The 14740-nt window shown below is 44.9% G+C and overlaps 1 protein-coding gene across 1 annotated transcript in view; it reads left to right on the forward strand.

Annotated features, from left to right (window-relative positions):
• Window positions 1-14740, forward strand: part of LOC111950239 (conserved oligomeric Golgi complex subunit 5) — a 92152-nt gene that overhangs the window by 65467 nt on the left and 11945 nt on the right. Inside the window, exons 8-13 of the mRNA XM_023967662.2 lie at window positions 5097-5256; window positions 5366-5478; window positions 5597-5674; window positions 8176-8257; window positions 9932-10136; window positions 14512-14673. Of these exons, the coding sequence (XP_023823430.1) occupies window positions 5097-5256; window positions 5366-5478; window positions 5597-5674; window positions 8176-8257; window positions 9932-10136; window positions 14512-14673 (800 nt within the window). The remainder of the gene's footprint in view (window positions 1-5096; window positions 5257-5365; window positions 5479-5596; window positions 5675-8175; window positions 8258-9931; window positions 10137-14511; window positions 14674-14740) is intronic.

Raw genomic sequence — 14740 nt, forward strand, 5'->3', positions numbered from 1 at the left:
ATCATCCAGATGGTCATTGGAAACTTCAGACGGGCCTGGACATGCGCCTGCTTGAGCAGGGGGACCTTGTGTGCGCTGCAGGATTTTAATCCATGACGGCGTAGTGTGTTACTAATGGTTTCTTTGAGACTGTGGTCCCAGCTCTCTTCAGGTCATTGACCAGGTCCTGCGTGAGTTCTGGGCTGATCCCTCACCTTCCTCATGATCATTGATGCCCCACGAGGTGGATCTTGCATGGAGCCCCAGACCGAGGGTGATTGACCATCATCTTGAACTTCTTCTATTTTCTTCTATTTTCTAATAATTGCGCCAACAGTTGTTGCCTTCTCACCAAGCTGCTTGCCTTATTGTATGTGCCCATCCAGCCTTGTGCAGGTCTACAATTTTTATTGATGTCCTTACACAGCTCTCTGGTCTTGGCCATTGTGGAGAGGTTGGAGTCTGTTTGATTGAGTGTGTGGACAGGTGTCTTTTATACAGGTAATGAGTTCAAACAGGTGCAGTTAATACAGGTAATGAGTGGAGAACAGGAGGGCTTCTTAAAGAAAATAACAGGTCTGTGAGAGCCGGAATTCTTAATGGTTGGTAGGTGATCAAATACTTATGTCATGCAATAAAATGCAAATGAATTACTTAAAATCATACAATGTGATTTTCTGGATTTTTGTTTTAGATTCCGTCTCTCACAGTTGAAGTGTATTATGATAAAAATTACAGACCTCTACATGCTTTGTAAGTAGAAAAACCTGCAGAATCGGCAGTGTATCAATACTTGTTTCTCACTCGTATGCTGTCAGCTGTTTAACTTTGCTCACGCGTCATGCAAACGAATTGTAAAATATACAATACTGTAGTTTTGTTACTGTTTCTAGTGTAATATGCTTTGTTATTCTACATAGATGGTTGTACATTATTAGACTAATGAAAGGAGTTAGCCAATTACCATATGAGTAACAATTAGCTATATGGTTTGGCATCATGCCAGATGCATGGTACCTTAGCACGTGCTTTGTATTTATGCAACTTCAACTTCATGTATAATGTACAGCTACAGTATGTCGGTGTGAATTGAATACTAAAGTATATTATTTTCTGTATTTTGCAGTTTTACAACATAAACGTTTTCAATATGTTCATTCAAGAAAAGTCACGCCTTGGGAGTTTTATTGAAGACTTAGTAGTTAGCTATCTGTCTAGTTTTGCATGGGAACTCAACTCAATGGCAGAATATGGACTAAGTGCCTGCGCCTCGTGAATTTGGATTTGTGAACTAAACACGCGAACAAAAAGGAGGTATTTGGACATAAATGATGGACTTTATCGAACAAAACAAACATTTATTGTGGAACTGGGATTCCTGGGAGTGCATTCCGATGAAGATCATCAAAGGTAAGTGATTATTTATAATAATATTTCTGACTACTGTTGACTCCACAACATGGTGGGTATCTGTATGGCTTGTTTTGGTGCCTGAGCGCTGTACTCAGATAATTGCATGGTGTGCTTTTTCCGTAAAGCTTTTTTGAAATCTGACACAGCGGTTGCATTAAGGAGAAGTACAATTACTTCAAAATCATACAATGTGATTTTCAGGATTTTTGTTTTGGATTCCGTCTCTCACAGTTGAAGTGTACCTATGATAAAAAATGACAGACCTCTACATGCTTTGTAAGTAGGAAAACCTGCAAAATTGGCAGTGTATCAAATACTTGTTCTCCCCACTGTATGTCTTTAACAAACTATCATTTTGGCAAGTCGGTTAGGATCTACTTTGTGCATGACACAAGTCATTTTTCCAACAATCGTTACAGACAGATTATTTTACTTTAAATTCAGTGTATCACACTTCCTTTGTGTCAGAAGTTTACGTACACTAAGTTGACTGTGCCTTTAAACAGCTTGGAAAATTCCAGAAAATGATGTCATGGCTTTAGAAGCTTCTGATAGGCTAATTGACATCATTTGAGTCAATTGCAGGTGTACCTGTGGATGTATTTCAAGGCTTACCTTCAAACTCAGTGCCTCTTTGCTTGACATCATGGGAAAATCTAAAGAAATCAGCCAAGACCTCAGAAAAACAATTGTAGACCTCCACAAGTCTGGTTCATCATTGGGAGCAATTTCCAAACGCCTAAAGGTACCACGTTCATCTCTACAAACAATAGTACGCATGTATAAACACCATGGGACCACACAGCTGTCATACCGCTCAGGAAGGAGACGCATTCTGTCTCCTAGAGATGAACGTACTTTGGTGCAAAAAGTGCAACTTAATCCCAGGACCTTGTCAAGATGCTGGAGGAAACAGGTACAAAATTATCTATATCCACAGTAAAATGAGTCCTATATCGACATAACCTGAAAGGCGGCTCAGCAAGGAAGATGCCACTGCTCCAAAACCGCCATAAAAAAGCCAGACTACGGTTTGCAACTGCACATGGGGACAAATATTGTACTTTTTGGAGAAATGTCCTCTGGTCTGATGAAACAAAAATAGAACTGTTTGGCCATAATGACCATCGTTATGTTTGGATGAAAAGGGGGGAGGCTTGCTAGCCAAAGAACACCATCCCAACCGTGAAGCACGGGGGTGGCAGCATCATGTTGTGGGGGTGCTTTACTGCAGGAGGGACTGGTGCACTTCACTTCAAAATAGATGGCATCATGAGGATGGAAATTATGTGGTTATATTGAGGCAACCTCTCAGACTTATAAAGCTTGGTCGCAAATGGACAATGACCCCAAGCATACTTCCAAAGTTGTGGCAAAATGGCTTAAGGACAACAAAGTCAAGGTATTGGAGTGGCCATCACAAAGCCCTGACCTCAATCCTATAGAAAATTTGTGGGCAGAACTGAAAAAGCGTGTGTGAGCAAGGAGGCCTACAAAACCTGACTCAGTTACACCAGCTCTGTCAGGAGGAATGGGCCAAAATTCACCCAACTAATTGTGGGAAGCTTGTGGAAGGCTACCCAAAAATTTGACCCAAGTTCAACAATTTAAAGGCAATGCTACCAAATACTAATTGAGTGTATGTAAACTTCTGACCCACTGGGAATGTGATGAAAGAAATAAAAGCTGAAATAAATAATTCTCTCTACTATTATTCTGACATTTCACATTCTTAAAATAATGTGGTGATCCTAACTGACCCTAAGACAGGGAATTTTTTACTAGGATTAAATGTCAAGAATTGTGAAAAACTGAGTTTAAATGTATTTGGCTAAGGTGTATGTAAACTTCCAACTTCAACTGTATGTATGTGTGTGTGTGTGTATATATATATATATATATATATATATATATAGTGCTGTGAAAAAGTATTTGCCCCCTTCCTGATTTTTTTCTTCACATTTGTCACACTTAAATGTTTCAGATCATCAAACAAATTTTAATATTACACAAAGATAACCCAAGTAAACACAAAATGCAGTTAAGTGATCATTTTATTTATTAAGGGAAAAAAGCTATCCGAACCTTCATGGCCCTATGTGAAAAGGTAATTGCCCCCTAAACCTAATAACTGGTTGTGCCACCCTCAGCAGCAACAACTGCAATCAAGCGTTTGCGATAACTGGCAATGAGTCTTTCACATCGCTGTGGAGGAATTTTGGCCCACTCTTCTTTGCAGAATTGTTTTAATTCAGCCACATTGGAGGGTTTTTGAGCATGAACCGCCTTTTTAAGGTCACGCCACAGCATCTCATTCGGATTGGTTGAGGAGGAATAATGCTCTGGGGCTGTTTTTCATGGTTCGGGCTAGTCCCCTTAGTTCCAGTGACGGGAAATCTTAACGCAACAGCATACAATGACATTCTAGACGTTTCTGCGCTTCCAACTTCCAATCGTTTGGAGAAGGCCCTTTCCTGTTTCAGCATGACAATGCCCCCATGCACAAAGGGAGGTCCATACAGAAATGGTTTGTTGAGATCGGTGTGGAATAACTTGACTGGCCTTCACAGAGCCCTGTATATATATATACACACACACACACCTACCCACCTGACCCGGACGGACGCTGCAGAGCTCAAGCTCGCAAAGAACTGATCAAATATCGTCCCTCATCAGTAAGTGTATTTCTGTGTGTGTGTCATGCATAGACGCGTCCTTTTTATCCACAGCAAACTCTTTGGCATTAGAAGTACTGCGTCATGGCTTTGGACATGATAACAGCATGGTTTACTCAACACCTGTGTCACCCCATTGACCGATCCATGGACTGCAGACATGAGACATATAGTGTCACGTCTTCCAGACGGCAGGGGTCGAGGCTCCATGACAGGGTCTTGACATTATCACATCCACCAGCTGACACCTAACTGTGCCGTGAGCTCTGGCGCTGGCTTCCTGATTATGACCCAGCTGAAGCTGAATTTAGGGGCAGTTTCCAAAATGGCCTTGAGTTAAGAATGGAGAGAGTTGAAACTGTGTTTCCAAGAACTCGTTAGGCCGGAGAAATGAGATGGAGAGGGAGGGAGCTAGAAGACTGGGGTCTGACCTCAATCTCTGTTTCATGTGTGCAACAGCAAGGAGAGAGGGGAGGGAGAGATGGGGAGGGTGTGAGCGGTTTCTGGACGATGGTGAACAAAGCTCCGATTAGTACTGAGCGCTGGTTCCTTAATAAGAGCTGCTATCAGACCCTACTAGTAATTACTCACACACAACCATGCACACACATTCACACTGAGAAATGTCAGAGTACTTGCGTATCCTGATCTGTTTCCGTTAGCTGAGGAGAATTGTTGAATATGACCCATTTTTAGACCAGCCCCTCCCTTGCATATAGTGACGTCAATCATCTGAGCTTGGAGGTGTGTGTGTGTGTGTGTGTGTGCAAATGTGTGTGTGTGTGTGTGTGTGTGTGTGTGTGTGTGTGTGTGTGTTTCTCTGTGTGCTATTCCAGAGTGTGAGGTACACTCCATTCTGTGTGTCTGTCCAGTTAGTAGAAGTATGTCTGACGTGTATTTAGTTGGTTGATTGGACTCCACTCTGCTCCAAGACTAACTGTCTCAGACTAGATAGGGTTGGGGTTGAATGACTGAACCTGACACACACGCACACACCAATTGTCTCCTCTCCTCTGTGTCCCCATGTAGAACCCGACCCAGGTGGGCACGGCCCTCCAGGTGTTCTATAACCTGGGCAGTCTGAGGGAGACCATCAGTGGGGTGGTGGAGGGCTACCGGACCACCATACAGGACAACGTCACCACCGCCCTGGACATCAAGGGACTCACCCAGCCCACTGGCAACAGAGGTAGGTGGGGGTGAGAGTTAGGGGGTGAGGAAAATAGTGTTTCAGTTTTGGTACTCTTGTCGTGTGTAACTTTTTAACCCGCGTCATTTCATTTGTGTGTGTGTGTCAGGTGCGCCAGGCAGAGCAGTGATGCCAACCCCAGGTAACACGGCAGCGTTCCGAGCTGCTCTCTGGACCAACCTAGAGAAACTCATAGACCAGATCTGTGCCGCTTGCGGACAGGTACGCTTTTAACTTTACAGATATTTTAAAAGTAAATGTGCACATGTTTACCTGCTGAAGTAGAGTAATGTACCTAGTCAGGGAGTACGGAGTTAACCTGTAATCTCTCCGTCTTTAGGTGCAACACCTCCAGAAGGTCCTGACGAAGAAGAGAGACCCTGTCACTCACGTCTGCTTCATCAGTGAGATCATTAAGGTGAGACGCCATGTCCTCATAAAAGGCCCGTGTGTCCTTGCCCCTGGACTGTCATCAGCACACCCTTCCACAACATCTATTCCTCTACTACCGGGGCGGCAGGTAGCCTAGTGGTTAGAGCGTTGGACTAGTAACTGAAAAGTTGCAAGATCGAATCCCCGAGCTGACAGGGTAAAAATCTGTCATTCTGCCCCTGAACAAGGCAGTTAACCCACTGTTCCTAGGTCGTCATTGAAAATAAGAATATGTTCTTAACTGACTTGCCTAGTTAAATAAAGGTAAAATAATTTAAAAAAAACTCTTGGCAGTATCATTCTCTTCTCTTTTGCCTTCCCCTGCCTACCTTTTTCCCCTCCCCTCTCCCTCTCCCATTCCCCTTTCTCTATCCTGACCGGTCCGTTACTTGGGCCTGTCCTGAACCAGACCTACCCAGGTTTTATTGACTCTGCTTGCATCAGCAGAATGCTGGGCTGTTAAGCAGAACAGCTCGGAGGGACTTGAGTTATCTAATACAAGCTGAAAGAGATTCAGCTGTGCCAATTTTCTTTCTTACAGGAGCATAGACCTCTTAATTTGCTCCCGCTCCTCTCTTTCTCCCTTCCTCTCTTGCTCTGCTTCTATTCCCCCACCCTCTCGTTCCCTCCGTTGTCACGCTCTCTCCATCTGTCTCCCCATCTCTCTTTATCCTCTATAAAAGTCCACAGTCCTATAATTGTCCTTTTATATTCGGGAGAGCAGTGGACCTATTATCAGTCTGCCCCAATTAAGATCTAGTGTGTGTGCGTGCATGCCTGTGTGCGTATGTTTTAGAAGGAGGACATACACATGGTCTGGTCTGTTTTGTGCTGGTTTAACATTAGCAGGTTAGCATTGATGGACTGTGTGTGCCCTTTCTCTTTGTGTTGGGCCACAGGACAGTGTAAAACAAGGGGGGGGGTAAAGTATGGCCCGCCGGGCACTTCAATCCGGCCCGCGAGACATAACATAATTGTTTTTTAAATACGAATAATAATTTATTTTTAAACCCAAACATTTTTACACTTTTTTTTTCTCCCCAATTTTGTGGTATCCAATTGGTAGTTACAGTCTTGTTCCATCACTTCAACTCCCGTCCGGAGAGGCGAAGGTCGAGAGCCGTGCATCCTCCGAAACACGACCCAGCCAAGCGACACTGCTTCTTGACACAATGCCCACTTAACCCGGAACCCAGCCGCACCAATGTGTCGGAGGAAACACCGTGCACCTGGCGACCGTGTCAGCATGCATGCGCCTGGCCCGCCACAGCAGTCGCTAGAGCGCAATGGAACAAGGAAATCTCGGCCTGCCAAACCCTCTCCTAACCCAGACGATGCTGGGCCAATTGTGCGCCGCCTCATGGGTCTCCCAGTCACAGCCAACTGTGACACAGCCTGGGAACAAACCCGGGTCTGTAGTGACGCCTCAAGCACTGCGACGCAGTACCTTAGACCGCTGCTCCACTCAGGAGGCCCCCGCAAATTGATTTTAACAAACAATTGGTCCCCCAAAAAATGCGGCCCTCCGTTGAATTTCAAAATCCCGATGTGGCCCTCGAGCCAAAAGGTTTGCCCACCCCTGGTGCAGAACATGAAGCAAAGTAGGCCTAGTTTACTTTAGTTTCTGTGAGACACGGCCATTAAATAATTGAAATTCACCCATCGAAGACACACACTAATCTGCTACTAGCATCTATGTGTGTGTGTGTGCATGCTTGTGTGTCCTTCTTACCTCCCAATGTGTGTGTTCCTTCTCCACTGATTAGCAGTGATTGTATTCGGAGGCGAGGAGGGCCACGTTGATGGAGGGCCGTAGTGACACACACACTCCTCCTTCATGTCTTTGTTTTGATTAGACTTTCCCCTCCCTCTCTACTTTCACTTCCGTCGTGTGTGTGTTCAGTAAACTGTGTGTGTGTGTGTGTGTGTGTGTGTGTGTGTGTGTGTGTGTGTGTGTGTGTGTGTGTGTGTGTTTTTGAGTGTTCATGCGTGTGTGTCAGTGTTTGCATTTACGTTTGTGTGTGTGTTTAAAAATGGCACTCCTCTGTCCTCACCACCCTATCTAGTCCGTGTGTATTCCCTGTGTTACAAGACTTTTATTTGAGTCAGATGTGTGTACTAGCTCGGCGTGCTTCAGAGGAGTGGATACTCATTAGTGGACAAGCCTCCTCAGCCCATCGTGAGACGCCCTGCTATGACTTGTCATTATGGCGAGGAGCTGTCATTGTTGTCCACGGTGATGGTTATGGCACAGCACGGTGGGCGCGCGCGCGTGTGTGTTTCTAGCTGGTTTGCAGTGTGATAAATGTGTGCGGCGATAGCAGCATCTGGTGCGGCTGAGAATCACACTGGTAGATAATGATGATAATGGCAGTCACACTGCCCTTCTGCCTGTTGGGCGCAGACTGCACTCATCACAGCCCTGTGTGTGTGTGTGTGTCTCCTTGTGTGACCCTCTGTTCAGTTGTTTCTCTCTTCTCTCGGCAGGACGGCCAGCCCGATATCCTCTACACGTTTTGGAGTGATGTCACACACACTCTCTCGGTGGAGTTCCAGAGAGCTACGGCTGGTGAGGCTACATAGCAAAGTCTGTTTCATAGAGTAACGCTGATGCACCCTCGTAGCTGATGGGTGTGTGAGTCTTGTGTGTGTGTGTGTGTGTGTGTGTGTGTGCTGTGTGGTGTGTGTGTGTGTGTGTGTGTGTGTGTGTGTTGCTTTACTCTCTCTCTGCGTCTCTCTCTACTCTCCCCTCTCACATTTCTCTTCATTTTCCTCTCTGTCAGCCATAGCGTTATGCCACCTGCAAATAATGCTGTACCTGCGTTTCCCTGCGTTTGTGTGTGTGTGTGTGTGTCAGCGGTACAGCACAAACAGTGGGCCATCACTCTTCCCTTCGCCTATAAACCCTAAACGCCCCTCCCTGTCCCGTCCCAAACACTGCGGGGTATGATTACACCTCTCTGGTGATATATACCCCCTTTTCAGACGGGACAGGGTCTATAAACACATACAGACACACTCGCACACCCCTTCTTTAATTTATACCCCGCCATGGGACAGGCCCTATAACAGGTGGAGAGACAACCCAACAGCATCAATCCACACACACCGCGGAGAAAAGTTTCCGCCCCCTCCTTATCTTACCATTTCAGCAGATGGGATACATGTCAGTAGATTTAGATGTGAGTAAGAGAGGCACGTTTGGTTCCTGTGGTGCTGTTAACTTTATTTTCACACAACGATCTGTGGGCTGCCTACCTACAGGATCTGTTGACTGCGTATGGAACTGTTTCTAAAAACTCTTATAGACGCCGTTGCTGTTTCTCCCGCCGAGATCTGTATCTAATGCCCTGGTGGTGAGAGAGACTCGAGAACATAAAGAAAGGAAAAGCGAAGTCAAGCTATGATCCAGTCACCATCACCCTAATCATTACGTGTGTCTTTGCCATGTCGTGAAGCCTACATCAGCCTGCCTTGGACGAATCAGTGTCTATTGATCCCTGCTCTAACACAGTACAGTGTTAACACCTGTTAATGATGCTCCTCATTCACTCTCACTGGTCAATACGGAGTTCATACGCACAGGCCCAGTATCGCTCTCTTTCCTCCCTCGCTCTCTGTCTTTGTCTCCCTGGCTCTCTCTTTCTCTCTCTCTATCCATCTGTCTCTGTGCCAGTGCCCCCCACCCCTCCAAATATTTTTCAATGTTTTTCTCTTATTCTTTCTCTTATGGTGAAATCATTTTTGTTTCTATTAGCATATGGAAATATACAAGAGCCTGAAAGTACTTCAGTTCAAACCTGTATGAATCATTATAATACACTATATTATGCATTCACCAAATCAATCTACATTAAAACAATCTGCATATCATCCCTTAACGAGCAACTAATCACTCGCAAAGTCAGGTAATTAACATAATAATGAGCGGGAAAATGGCACCATTTATTTTATTTTATTTTATCAGGATAGTCTTTCTGTTTCAGTCTCATCCCTTCATCCATGCTCTAGTCTGGTAATCGGGGATAATGTGATGTTTCTAGTTCACGGGAGCAGAAAGACTGTTCGTGTGCATCAAAGCAGATGTTTACCTTTGCAGTCATTAAAACACAGAAGGTGACATTTTCCGGCTCCACTCTTCTGCTCGTCCTCCTTCCCATCCTTCTCTTTTTGTGACCTCCTTCTCACCCCTACCCCTCCTCTCTCACTCTCTCTCCATCTCGTTCTCTCTCTCCCTCTCCAGCCTCATCCTTCCTCAAGCAAGCATTAGAGGGAGAGTACCCTAAGCTTCTCCGTCTCTATAACGACCTGTGGCGTCGGCTGCAGCAGTACAGCTCCAGCATCCAGGGGGTGATATCGAGCAGCGCAGGGCTGGACACCGCCATGGACCTGCCCACCACAGAGATAGACAACCAGGACCTCTTCACACAAACCAAACACGACTATGAGTGAGTCTGAAGTGAACATATACACACACACACACACTCTCTCGGCTTTGTTACAGTATGCAGTCTGCCTCTTCACATCCTACTCAGTGATCGACCGGTTCGGGATGAGTCTCACACACACCACACACCACACACCACACCACACACCACACACCACACACACACAGAGACAGAGCCTTACCTTGACTAACCAGTGTGAGATTTGACCCAGCTTGCTGTGATTGACAGAAATAATTTCAGTATGAAGATTCTCTCTCACACACACACATTCTGTGATACGTGGTAAAGTCTCTATCTCTTTATATACAGTACTAAAGCTGTAGGAGAGTTTAAATATGGGAGACCACTAGCAATTAAAACAAACCACAGAACCGGCCACAGCCAGCATACTGATTGGTATGGATGGAGCAGAAAGTAAACGTCCATTAAACCTACCATATTTTAGAGTGCTCAGAGGAGAGTGATGGGGGAGAGAGAGAGCGAGTTAGAGATAAAGTGTGTATGTGTGTGGGCAGAGTGCCAGGAAGAGTGAAAGAAGGGAGAGAGATAAAGCTTTTCCAAAGGCCTCCAGTGTGAGTGTATAAGAAGTAGTTGAATGCAGACATGGAGGGCAGTAGCTATCTGACGGGAGCAAGCTATATGGCACCTCTCTGAGGAGAGACAGGGCTTTGTAGTGGAGAGAACAGAGAACGATCGAAGGACAGTTGAAGAAAACGATTGATAAAGAAACACCAACATCAGAGTTTTATAGAATCCTGCTAGACCAGACTCACCCTCCCATCGCCCTGGTCAAAAGTTGTGCACTACATAGGGAATAGGGTAGGGCTGACCCCATTTAGTCAATTGTTTGGTCGATAGGCTGTTGGTCGGCCGATATATATTTTTTTTTGTTGAGCATTGGCAAATATGTACAAATAATGTTATGGCACACGAGACACTGGTCTGATTCACACCTTTCTGATTGGACTAATCCATTGCAGAGGCCGTGGGGATGGCACACCAGTAGTACATTTACAGTTCATTCCCATCATTTCTCATCTAAAATGTTTGTTTTGTTACGGTCATTTCTGTTAATGGATTCAATATATTATTAATATTAGTCTTACCGTTGTCTTTTTAGGAGTGCACAATCTAGGCTACACTTGTGAGGAAAAATGTGGGTTTATTTCTTTCCATTTACGAGTTGTCAATTTATTCATTGTCTTTTGTTTGGAGTGCTCCTGTCAATCTTGAGTAAGGACACGCACCTGATTACGCATAGAACTAGGCTACCTGGCCTGCGCGCAAATGTACTATTTCCAATTGGCTTAACTCATCATCACTGTGGAGCTTCTGAAAGTCATTTTTTCTTCGTCTCAATATTGTCAACTTCCGACTTCAACTGTATTTTATACAATGTTACAAGTTTGCTAGTGTGAGCTTCAGGCTGGACCTAAGTTACGTTGATACCATGTTTCAAGTTCCTTGCAGACAGGCCATGCAATAGCAAATGTGGTTTATAGGATATTTATTTTTATCAGGATATTTTCTACCTGCGGGCTACAGTGTTTTTATTTGTTGGCTTTATGTAGGCTATTTTTACATATTGGCAATGGCAATAGTAGTTGAATTTGTATAATTTTCATTTAGATATAATTTTAATTAACCACATGACATTGATTTTGAGATGTGAAGACTTTATTATGAATTAAATGTAACTGTTCCACAAAAATGTGCATATGAAAATCAGAACTGGCATGCAGATCAGTAGAAATGGTACGATAACTTGCCGACCGCTGGTGTAGCCTATTACCAGCAACTTCAGGAGCATAATGGCAGAATCTGAGAAGGCCAGCGGGAGGAAGAGGGTCAGGTTGGGAACAGTTTTTTTTCTTCTGGTTAGGCTATATTGATCTCTTGTTCCCTCTTTAGTCATTTGTGTGTCTTGATTTTTAATTTCAGTGCCTAAAGCATCAGGCAAAGCATCAGGCAAAGTATCCTACATACAGTATAGTTGGTTTTATTCAAACATAGGGTGTCTATATTACACCTACAGTACCAGTCAAAAGTTTGGACACACCTACTCATTTAAGTGTTTTTCTTTATATTTACTATTTTCTACATTGTACAATAATAGTGAAGACATCAAAACTATGAAATAACACATAAGGAGTCATGTAGTAACCAAAAACGTGCTAAACAAATCAAAATATATTTTAGATTCTTCAAAGTAGCCACCCTTTGCCTTGATGATAGTTTTGCACACTCTTGGCATTCTGTCAACCAGCTTCATGAGGTAGTCACCTGGAATGGATTTCAATTAACAGGTGTGCCTTGTTAAAAGTTTGTTTGTGGGATTTCTTTCCTTAATGCATTTGAGCCAATCAGTTGTGTTGTGACAAGGTAGGTGTGCTATACAGAAGATAGCCCTATTTGGTAAAATACCAAATCCATATTATGGAAAGAACAGCTCAAATAAGTAAAGAGAAACAACAGTCCATCATTACTTTAAGACATGAAGGTCAGTCAATCTGGAAGATTTCAAGAACTTTGAACGTTTCTTCAAGTGCAGTTGCAAAAACCATTAAGCGCTATGATGAAACTGGCTCTCATCTGGCCCGCCACAGGAAAGGAAGACCCAGAGTTACCTCTGCTGCAGAGGAAGAGAGTCAGAGGAAGAACAGACTACTCTCGTCAACCAAGATATATTTTTTTTGTCAGGGACAGCCGTAGAATAGGGTGCTATTTGGGACATAGTCCCTCTCTACTGGGTGAACTTCAGGCCTAACATATCCCTATCCTGCCTGTAGATTTCTGGAATAAGCAACTATATTTGTGACAGATGCAACAACTTGAGTGTTTAAATTGCGTTGTGATGGCTATGTGACCAGACAGGTGGAAATGGCTCCTGTACACTGTAGCGTATGTCTGTAACTGCTGGAGCCTGATATGAGTCACACATTAACCTAATGGTGTAGAGCTCCAGGCCCAGCCAGGGGCCCTTGCTGCTCCCTGTTTCCCAGTAGGAGATCCTGTGCCAGGGTACTCAGGCTACAGAGCCTGGCCCTGCTGGTTATCCCCCTGGCACTCAGTCAAGTTGAGTCAGTGTTGATTAACCATGGGTACATGAGAGCCACTGGGAGCAGACCCAGGTTATCTCCCTGACTCTATTAATTCTCTTTCTCTCCCTCTCTCTATTACTCTCTTCTCTCTTGGGTCCCTCTCTCCATCCCGCTCTCTACCTCTCTTTCATTTCCTTGCTCTGCCTGTCTCTCTCTACCCCATAACCTCTTTCTCGCTTCGTCTCTCTGTTTGCTCTCTGATTTAGAGCTGTCAGCCTGTGTGTTGTGTGTCGTCTCAGTGTTTAAACTTGTAATTACGGGCGCTGCTGTGGGCCAAATTGCCTCTGTTACTCAAGGTGTCTGTTGCTGTGGTTGGGCACTGAAGAGAGAGGGGAGAGAGGGGGCTGAAGGGAGGGAGAGGGGATGGACGAAGGGAGGGAGAGGGGATGGACGAAGGGAGGGAGGGAGGGAGGGAGGGAGGGAAGAGAGAGGTGCATGAATAGAGGAAAGAGGGTACACGAACAAGCTGATAGAGAACTGCACGAACGGATAAAGTGAGGGAAAAGGATGAAAGGAGGTAGTGTGAAAAAGCCCAGACGGAGAAGTGACGGGGTGGGAAGAGATGGATGAATCGGCTGGTTGACACGGAGGGATAAGTCAGAGGAGAGGGTGATGAGATGGAGAACAAACATTGAATGCACATTTGCTCCTGTGCGAAAATCACTCGTCGTCATTGTCATTATTCTCATTTAGCTACATTTCAGTTAACGAGAGAGCACCATTAATCAATAAGCGCCCTGTCTGATGAATTATGGTGCATAAAATGACTGGCCAGATGAACCAAAGATTGGAGCGCTGCTGGAGAAGTGCATACAGCAGTGTGTGCGTGTGTGCGTGTGTGTGTGTGTGTGTGTGTGTGTGTGTGTGTGTGTGTGTGTGTGTGTGTGTGTGTGTGTGTGTGTGTGTAATCATGCGCAACCCCATATCCAACCTTGTCCCTTGACGCCCCTACAGGCTGTTGTTAGCTTGTTAGCTCTACCTCTTCCCCATTTCATCAGTGTGAGAGAAAAGAGAGAGAGTCGTAAGAGAGGGTAGGCCTGCCAGAGCCTGTCACTGCTGATGTCTTCATCACGCTCCAGCAGCACAGACCAGTCCACTGTGCACTCGCTGTGGGCCTAGATCAGCGTGTGTGAGATGTGTAAATAGACAGAGAATCTGGCCTCTAGGCATGTTCCCAAATGTAGAACTTTGTTCAAACCAGGAAAAGAATTAACCGTCGATGTATATAGTATGTGAACACATTCATGTGATCAATAACATGTGTCTGTGTGTAGTCCAGAGAAGGCTTTGAAGGACTCCCTGCAGCCCTACGAGGCAGCGTACCTCTCCAAGTCTCTGTCTCGTCTGTTTGACCCCATCAACCTGGTGTTCCCCATGGGGGGACGCAACCCCCCTTCCCACGACGAACTGGACAGCATCATCAAGACCATCACCAGGTACACACCTACACAAACACTGTTCCCTACTCAGACAAAATTCTCAGGAAAAAAGCTGAAATATTAT

This window comes from Salvelinus sp. IW2-2015, linkage group LG3 (genome assembly GCF_002910315.2).
Source record: "Salvelinus sp. IW2-2015 linkage group LG3, ASM291031v2, whole genome shotgun sequence".
Taxonomy (NCBI): Eukaryota; Metazoa; Chordata; class Actinopteri; order Salmoniformes; family Salmonidae; genus Salvelinus; species Salvelinus sp. IW2-2015.